The sequence below is a fragment of the Homalodisca vitripennis genome, unplaced genomic scaffold, assembly GCF_021130785.1.
Source record: "Homalodisca vitripennis isolate AUS2020 unplaced genomic scaffold, UT_GWSS_2.1 ScUCBcl_10055;HRSCAF=18763, whole genome shotgun sequence".
In the NCBI taxonomy this organism is placed as follows: domain Eukaryota; kingdom Metazoa; phylum Arthropoda; class Insecta; order Hemiptera; family Cicadellidae; genus Homalodisca; species Homalodisca vitripennis.
Window position 1 is genome coordinate 2,653 of NW_025786168.1, and position 8,668 is coordinate 11,320.

Sequence of the window (8,668 nt, forward strand, 5' to 3'; positions counted from 1 at the left end):
AAACAAATTTTACATAACACAGATTCAAGACTATTAATAGCCAGGTAGGTAAAAATGCTTTCAAATGGTTATAAATTTAATGAGAACCGAAGTTGCGTAACAAAACCGTTGCGGCAACAATTTCCATCGTTATGTACTGAATAAGTATATTTATGGAAAAGAACATATATTTCAAATGTATTTGATAACTTTCTTACCAAATTGAAAATCCATTTAACATAACATGATTATACTATGCACACATGTAATGCCTTATTATATATCAATGATAATGGCATTATCTAAACTGTTAAATACGGGAAATTAACGTTTTTTGCGGTATTTTTATTTTTCTTTTTAATTTTATATTTCGGCTAAAGATTTTAATCCTACTACGATCTTCGTATATGAGTAATATAATACAATAATATTTTATTTCAATCCATTTAACTCAACATGGAAATAAGCTACAGAGATGTACTTTTTTTTTAAAATGACCGTAAAAATTACATTTTGTAATACGTAGTTAATTAATTCAAGACAGCTCTAACATTTCTTTTCGAGCGTAAACGATTAAGTATTTTAAGAATGTTGGACTCGCGCGGCTTGTGGTTACAGCGGGGAACAAGTTTGGCAACGTCGCTCAGCTCTCGTTGGCCGCTCCAAGGTTACGGGCAAAATAGGCTCCTCCCTCAACTGCACTTTCCTCGTGGTTTTTTCGTATAAATATTATTGCATTCAAAATGTATCTTTTTCATGTCAAGAAAAAGATTTTAAAAAATTATACATTATAGCTCACAAGGGTTTACAAAGTATTATAATATACAATACACCAACATTTTGACCAATATTGTGTGAATGTAGGGGGAAATAAGGCAAAAACAGATTTCAATTGGTTTCTTTATAAATTTTAATTTTAAGAGCAAAGGTCGGACATAATCATTAGGAAGTGCTGTGGAAAAACAAGATAGTTTAAACCTTTCACGGATAGCTGAAATTGGCAAAAACGTTTTATGTTAAACGAAATGTGTGATATTAAGTTTATAACAAATTTAATTTTATGGCAAACATTGATGTTGAAAATATTACCCATACTGCAATTATATGCAATTTTGTCACCTTTGATGCATGTTTAAAAGGCTCAATTAGGTCGTCTGCAAAACTAAGATTTTCATATTGATCGACATTGTATTAATTTCTAAGTGTACTAAAAGCAAACTCAAGGCCATGCGTACAAAAATCATTTTTTATAAATGTGACGAATAGTGTCTGATAGCACATGTGGCTGATAGCATGATAAACTTGAAACAGTTTATCACCAATGACAGGTGGGTTAACACCTGGCACTGTCAAGACTAGTATAATTGGCAACCTACAAAACAAAAAATCCCTTAAAAAATACTGGGTGAAATAGTTTTTGATTTTTTGGTATAATTTCTGATAATATAGTTTTAAAGAGTTCAAACATTATTTATCAGAAATATTGTTTTAACTGTTTAAAAAATAGTTCTTAAAATTACAGAACATCAATTAAAATTTTCTAGTGAAGCAAACAATATGGTTGCTATGTATCTGGAAAACATTTTCTAAATTCAATAGTGTTAAACTACTTTTTAGGTGTAATTGAATATAAAAATGGTTCATACAATTATTAAAAAAGCATATTGTAGAAAAATGCAATTATTGAATTTCTCCCTACTATGACTAATTCTATTTGAATTCTGTAATGCTGTGTTTATTGATTTATGAATTAACTCTGATATTATTAGAGCACGTTACAGGTTTAAAAAATAGTTTTATTGTTCATTACATCTGTATAGTTTAGAAATTACTTTTGTAATATTAGTGAGTAATATTTTCATGGTTTGTGGTTGTGTTGAAGCTGGAGGGCTGTTTGAGGGCGGGCTGTTCGACGATGCTCCAATGGGAGATGTACCTCCAGTGGACTCCAGCTCTGTATTGAGACAGGCGGGGGTAGAGGGGGGACTTGATGGGGGTCCACCACCTGACAGCGATGATGATGATGATCACTTTGGGGGACCGCCAAGTATCGGTGGCCACAGGTTAGTTTGCAAAACAAATTACACACATTTAGATACATATTTTGAAAGAAGCAAAACTGGAAATATTGAAACTGAAACTGAATCAGAGATTAATGAATATGAAAAATCAGTATCCATAACTTACAAAATATCAACTCATTTTTTTATACATTTCTAGAACCTCAATAGGTGCAACAGGAAAGAAATGTTTTTGTTACAATGAAACAATTGATGATTTTTTTAACGAAATGTCCATCATATTAACTACTACGCACAATCTCAAGTTCAATGTTGTGGTAACATACAGAATAATAACTTCTCAATAGACATGTCTCAGTCAAAAAACAACCTAAGAGATGATTAGGTTTCAGTATTGTAGCATTGCACTCTGTGGGAATATGTAGTTTATTGCTAATGACTGTAAAGGCTACAACTGGTCCGTGCGGCTGAAAAGAATGGCCACCTCTCCAAAATGAAATAACATTTTTTTTTTTACTTGTTTTCCATATAGTATTAACATATACAAAACAAAACAAATAATCTAGCAATTGTCCTCTGATTCCTTCATATGGATTGACCCAATTGTCCATATTGGTTATTTAAAAAATAACTTAAACCCTATTTTTAAATTAATGTTTTGATTGGTAAAGAAGAATTTAACAAATTTTAAATGTTTATCTCTAAGGCTTCATTGTAGGCATATTCTCATTTATGAGGCAGAAGCCCATGGGACTATTATTGGTAAGAGGAGAATTGTGTACCAGTCTCTCTTCTTCAACGACAGCCTCTATCAAGGGTGATTCCACTGCTTCAGAGCTAGTTAAACTTCTTTTTCTTACATATTAATGACTTTAAAAACATTGACATTAACACCTCCACTTTCACTCTAGACTGAGTAAAACCAACTACTCTTCCTACTGTTCTGCGTAGTAAGGTGTCTGTTGTGGAGTCAACTTGATGTTAAGCTAGTATGTAACTAAATAATATATTTTGTTTACTTTAATAATATTGGATTTTTGTGTGAAAACATTTACTTTCAGTATTGCAGTTGAAAAAATTATGTTGTAATCATACATGAGAATGGCATCTTTCACATTGAAAGGCCTTGTAAATTAAATTATGAATTATTGAATTATCTTACAAAAGAACCTTAATCTTAAAAAAGAATTGCATACGAACACTAGCTGGGTTGCAGTCTAGAGACAGTTGTAGAGCTGCTTTTGTTGATCACTCAATTCTAACTGTAGTATCACTCTATATACTCAGTGTAATAACTTATGCCCTTGAGAATAACTTCACCCGTGGCTGTGACGTACACCAACACAACACTCGCTATGCTGCAAACTTCACTCTTCCCCAACACCATTCTGCTCAATTTGAAAAAAAGCCATCCTATATGGGAGCGAAGTTGTTCAACTGCCTGCCTACTGACATCAAGTCCCAAGAAAACATAAAGAAAACATTGAAGACCTGGCTGTTGAAACACCCATTCTATTCCATAAATGAATTTTTATCATGGAGAACTTTTGACATAAACATGTAATAATATTGACACAACTAATATTTGTTCTTATAATGTGATGTTATATTTCTGACGCTAATGCCATTCTCTATGATTGTTGCAAATAAAGTACATTGTCTATTGGACAATTGTACAATTTCTTTCCATTGCAGTTGTTTTTTCAATAATAAGACCTCCTTCTCCAATGAAAGTACAAATATATCTTTAAACATTTAGATCCCTAGCAAAGTTGGAATTATTACTAACCGTTTGTGTTATAAATGCAGCTCTGATGGAGGGTCGAGGGCTGTGTCACCCATGCGTGATATCGCTGTGCCCATGGTACCTCCCTCACCTGCCCGATCGTACGTGTCACATGTGTCGCACATATCACACATATCGCACATCTCCCACATGTCACACCGGCCCACACCCGCACCCACACCAGTGCCCTCGGAACACCCTGATGATGAAAAGCCTCCCACACCACCTGCTGACCAGACAACACTGGTGCAGAACGACGAGGAGAGTTTCGCCCTGGCTCCTGTGGATGCTTCGGCTTTTAAAGGTGAGAGACTTCTTCTTGTGCTTTCAGAAATTGTTCAGGTTATTAGGTAGAATATTTATGCTAAATCAGCTTATTACAATTGTGCTCTTGGTACCATTTAAGAACAGAAATTTTCACAGGACATGACCACCAGAATCCAAAATAACCCTCTATTTAAAATTTTGTGTGTGTGTGTTTGTGTTTAATGTGGTTTTTTTAAACAATGTGTTCTAAAAAAAAAGTCTAAACAAGTTGGTACAAAAATTGATCTTATAAATATCGCAGCAAAGTTCATGGGCCAGCTTATGTCCACAAATCTTCACAGAACATGGCCACCAGAATCCAAAACAACCCTCCATTTAAAATTATATATGTATATATATAAAACGTATATAACGTGGATTTTTTTAAAACAATAAGTGTTCTAAAAAAAAGCCCAAACAAGTTGGTACAAAAATTGTTCTTATAAATTTCGCAGCAAAGTTCATTGGCCAGCTTAGTATACCATTTTGTTTCAGTATGGTAGCCGTTCAAAGTATAATAGCCGGAAGGACTATTAAATTATTATTTTATTACAAATCATCTTAATTATAATGATAAGCAAATGGGAATTTTTGGTTAGCCAAATTATAAAGTTAGTGTTTTGGATTAAATGAGAATCAATTAAAATCTATTGATTTTTTATGGCAGGTTTCACCAAAACAAAACGCAAGAGGAAGTTGATCGTTGATGAGGTGAAGAACATCAGTGGAGAGGAAATGAAGGCCCAACTGAGCGACACCAGTGACATCGTGACCACCCTGGACCTGGCCCCACCTACTAAGCGGCTAATGCATTGGAAGGAAACCGGAGGAGTTGAGAAACTGTTTGCACTTCCTGGCAGGAACATACCTGCGCGAGCTTTATTCAAGAACTACCAGAGACACCTGACCAGCCGAGCTGTGCCCAACGAAGATTACGGTGGAGGCATTGAAGGGGAGAACCAGATGCCTCTTGACCAGGTAAGTTTACACTCTTTTGACCATCGCGTTGACCTCTGTTTTAATTGGTTGAACTTTTAAAAATAACTTGGGCCTGAACCAAATATTAAAAAGCTTAGTTATCGAATAACTTCTACATCCCCAATTGTTGTCTAAGTGGAATTGTCCAATCCTTAAACTGGAGTAAACAGGTAAAATTTATGACTTTAAGGAGGGTATAATAAAATGACAGTAACTTTTAATTTGTACAAAACTGAATAACCCCATTATTCATACCAAAGCTGATCTTGAATCACAAGTGGCGCCTTGATATAATGTGAACCATCCATAACATTTTCTTGGCCGATAAAGGTGAGGAACTGGAGAATCAACTCAAAAGTTTCCAAAATATTCTTAATTTTCCTTTTGTTTTGAAATGATTGAACTATGTTACATAAAAGTGTAAAATATTAGGACCAGCAGTCAATTTCTGGAATTCCAGATTTAATATATAGGATTTCATTCAGTTTTAATTTGTCCTCTTCTGGTAAAATCGGTCCAAAAATATAGACAAAAATTTATAAAATTAATTTATAGCCTGGTCTATGTCAGAGCATTGAAATACGTCAAACACTATTACATATTAGGTTAATTGTAAAGATTGTAGAACTGATAGTCGGATAACCTGCTGTAATGTTTGTATGTGATAGGTCAAGGAGCCGGAGGAACCAGTGGAAGCGGTACAACCGGCTGGTCGCAGAGGGCGCAAGAGGAAACAGGTTGAACCTGAAGAGGTAAGTGGGAGTACCAATCAGAGTCACTTTAGATTTCTACAGGTGACTCTTTGTAGTCAAATGCATAGCAACTGTTGAAAATGTTTGTTCTATTTTTTTCTAACTCACAATCCACAAATGGTTAAAGTTGTGAAGTTGTAATGTTACAAAGCTGTTAGTTTATGAAGATGGTATCAGTGTCGATTAAAAAAAAAAAAAATGTATAGAGAAGAATCAGCTGTTTTATTTTTCTACTTCTCAGCAGTATAGGTTTACAGAACTGGGAACATCCCTAGACTTAGATACTAAAGGCAGCAATCAGAAACGTGTGGGGACACGTTGGATGTCTTGATTGTTCAATGTCACTATAGTAAATAGATTTTTTAGAATAATAATTTTAACTTGTATAGGAATGAAGGAGAAAATGATGTAGTAGAATTCTTACATGTATTAAGAGGATTGATGACATGGTCAGAAACATAATATCTTAAAACTTAATTTAGTTCTGTCACAGTACTTAATTTGGTCTCAGATACTTTTAATTATTGTTATCCCTGTTGAGCATCTACACATAATTAAATTGGAGTGTAAAAGGAATTGTAGTAGAATTCTCACGTAAATAATTTGTTTGTATATTCCAATGAAGATTACTAATTTTAGTGCTCAAATCTTCAAGATTTAATCGATAAGAAGTATCATAAGTACAACAAATAGTTGCAAGTGAAATCATTTTAGTTAATAGAAGAGTATGGTCAGCTACAATACAAGTAGAAAAGGATTTTTAATCAAACCCGTAATCTAAAATTTTAAATTCAAATCAAACCTTTTTTATAGAAATATCCGTAATTAATAAATTTCCTACTAGTAAAAATAGCCCCGAATTCCTACAATAATGTACACTGGTTGAGGGGTTTGAGTTAAATATTAGCATTTTTCCTGACATAGCGTTAACAGATATTATTGTTTGTTTCAGCCTGTAGTGGAGCCTCCACAGTTCCAGCTACCCTGGAGACACTACCAGAGGAGTTGGCTCCTGCCCCTCCCACTCCTGCTCCTGCCCCCGATGTGGCCCCAACAACCCCTGCCCCTCCTCATGTAAGTCCCCTGTCAGTCCCTCCCTTACCCGACAATGGTCCTTTGTCTGTCATGACGAACGGACCTATGTCAGTTGGCCCTTCTGGACTGATGAGCCCAGCATGCCCCATGTCTATTGGACCGATGTCAGTAGGACCATCCGGTCCAATGTCGGTAGGACCCTCTGGTCCCATGTCTGTAGGACCATCTGGTCCTATGTCGGTAGGACCATCCGGTCCCATGTCGGTAGGACCGTCTGGTCCCATGTCGGTGGGGCCATCTGGTCCTATGTCGGTGGGACCGATGTCCGTTGGACCAGTAGAACCTCCTATGTCTGTGGCTCCAGCCACTCCTGCACCTCAAAACACACCCTTCCCCCTTGATAACAGTATTCCACATCTGGCAGAACAGGTGAGTGATGGCGTACACCTCGCATGTCTAGTTGTGGTTCACTAACACTCAGAGTAACTTAATTTGTATTGATGGTGATGGAAGACATCTTAACTATATCGTTTAATATAAAGGCAATCAGCAATGTCTGCATGGAGTCTCTCAGACAGAGCACTGTACTTGGAGAGCAGTGTGGTCATATTGTGATCAAGGTTATAATAATTACAATTCTGATAAAGAACTTAAATCCTGTAGCGTTTCTTTTTTTATAGTATAAATCCTTTGAACACTAATAAATATTCATACAAATTGTAGTCACTACTTTAAATGTAAAAAGGTTGCTCATAATTTTCTTTCCTTATGTACACTCAAAATTAGTAAACTACTCCGATTGATAATATCTAGTAACACATATGTATAATTTGAGCACTGGTTTTATTAATAATAATTCTATGAGATCTCTTTTATATGAGATTTACAGAACTTGCTACCAAATGTTTGTCATGTATATTGATTTTGTGAACTACAAACATTAATACTTTTGGTTAGTTAATCATAATTCAGGTGTATATTAAAAGTTAAAAATTGTCAACCTGTTTTCAATTCAATGCCTGCCCTTAAATGCAGTGTCTGTCAAAACTATAAGGACACTAGCAAAATACTAATACATATATTTTAGTACTTTGCTAAATTTGCTAACATTTGCTAAATTTAATTACGTTATGCTAGGAAAGATGGCTACGTTATATAGCCCATGAAAAACAAAACTCTGATACAAATTAGACCTCTATATTTAATACAATGGATTCCACAGATTTGTCCTGTTTGTAAAAACAGCTTAAAAAACAAGAAAAAATTGTATAAAAATATATAGCTCTAGAACAGATAAAAAATAGACAAACGGTTTTAGGCATATAAATAAGCTATTAGTTAACCCTTTGAGTAGTACGGGAAACTGCTTCAAAATAGTAATGACGTTCCAGAACGTCAAATGAAAAGCAAGCCAAAAAGGAGTAGTGACGTTTCCAGAATGTCATTTATTGTTTGTTACGAAATTGATTTTTTTCTTTTGTTTTTGTTTTATTTGCATCCATTTAGAACCATACAGTTATTTAAAACTAATTTTAAAACCAAACCATAGTTGGTAGTGTAATTTTTGAGGCAGAATAATCGGCAAATAAGACATTATTATCAACCATTTTATTTCTCGAGCTGACAGGCCGCACACGCCATCTATTAGAAACAACAACTACTCCTGAAGGTAAAGCAAGGAAAACTCAAAAGCGGTGTTATGTATGCTACAACACAACCACCCGCGAAAAGAAGAGGAAGGATACCACATTTCACTGCCCAGACTGCAGTGTAGCATGTGTATTTACCCTTGTTTTGAGGAATTTCACACC

At 34.9% G+C, this 8,668-nt stretch overlaps 2 protein-coding genes across 2 annotated transcripts; both read left to right on the forward strand.

The window, feature by feature from the left end:
- Positions 1-1,861: 1,861 nt before the first annotated feature.
- On the forward strand, positions 1,862-6,911 carry LOC124374778 (double-strand-break repair protein rad21 homolog; the record flags this gene model as incomplete). Its single annotated transcript, XM_046832928.1, is given in 5 exon segments — positions 1,862-2,042; positions 3,810-4,090; positions 4,760-5,070; positions 5,739-5,822; positions 6,775-6,911. Coding segments are annotated over 5 exon segments (983 nt in total), but the record flags the coding sequence as incomplete, so codon positions are not given.
- LOC124374779 (U1 small nuclear ribonucleoprotein C-like) lies at positions 6,808-7,531 on the forward strand. The gene has a single exon (XM_046832929.1). The coding sequence runs from the start codon at positions 6,948-6,950 to the stop codon at positions 7,329-7,331; it is 384 nt and encodes a 127-aa protein (XP_046688885.1). The 5' UTR covers positions 6,808-6,947; the 3' UTR covers positions 7,332-7,531.
- The last annotated feature ends 1,137 nt before the right edge of the window (positions 7,532-8,668 follow it).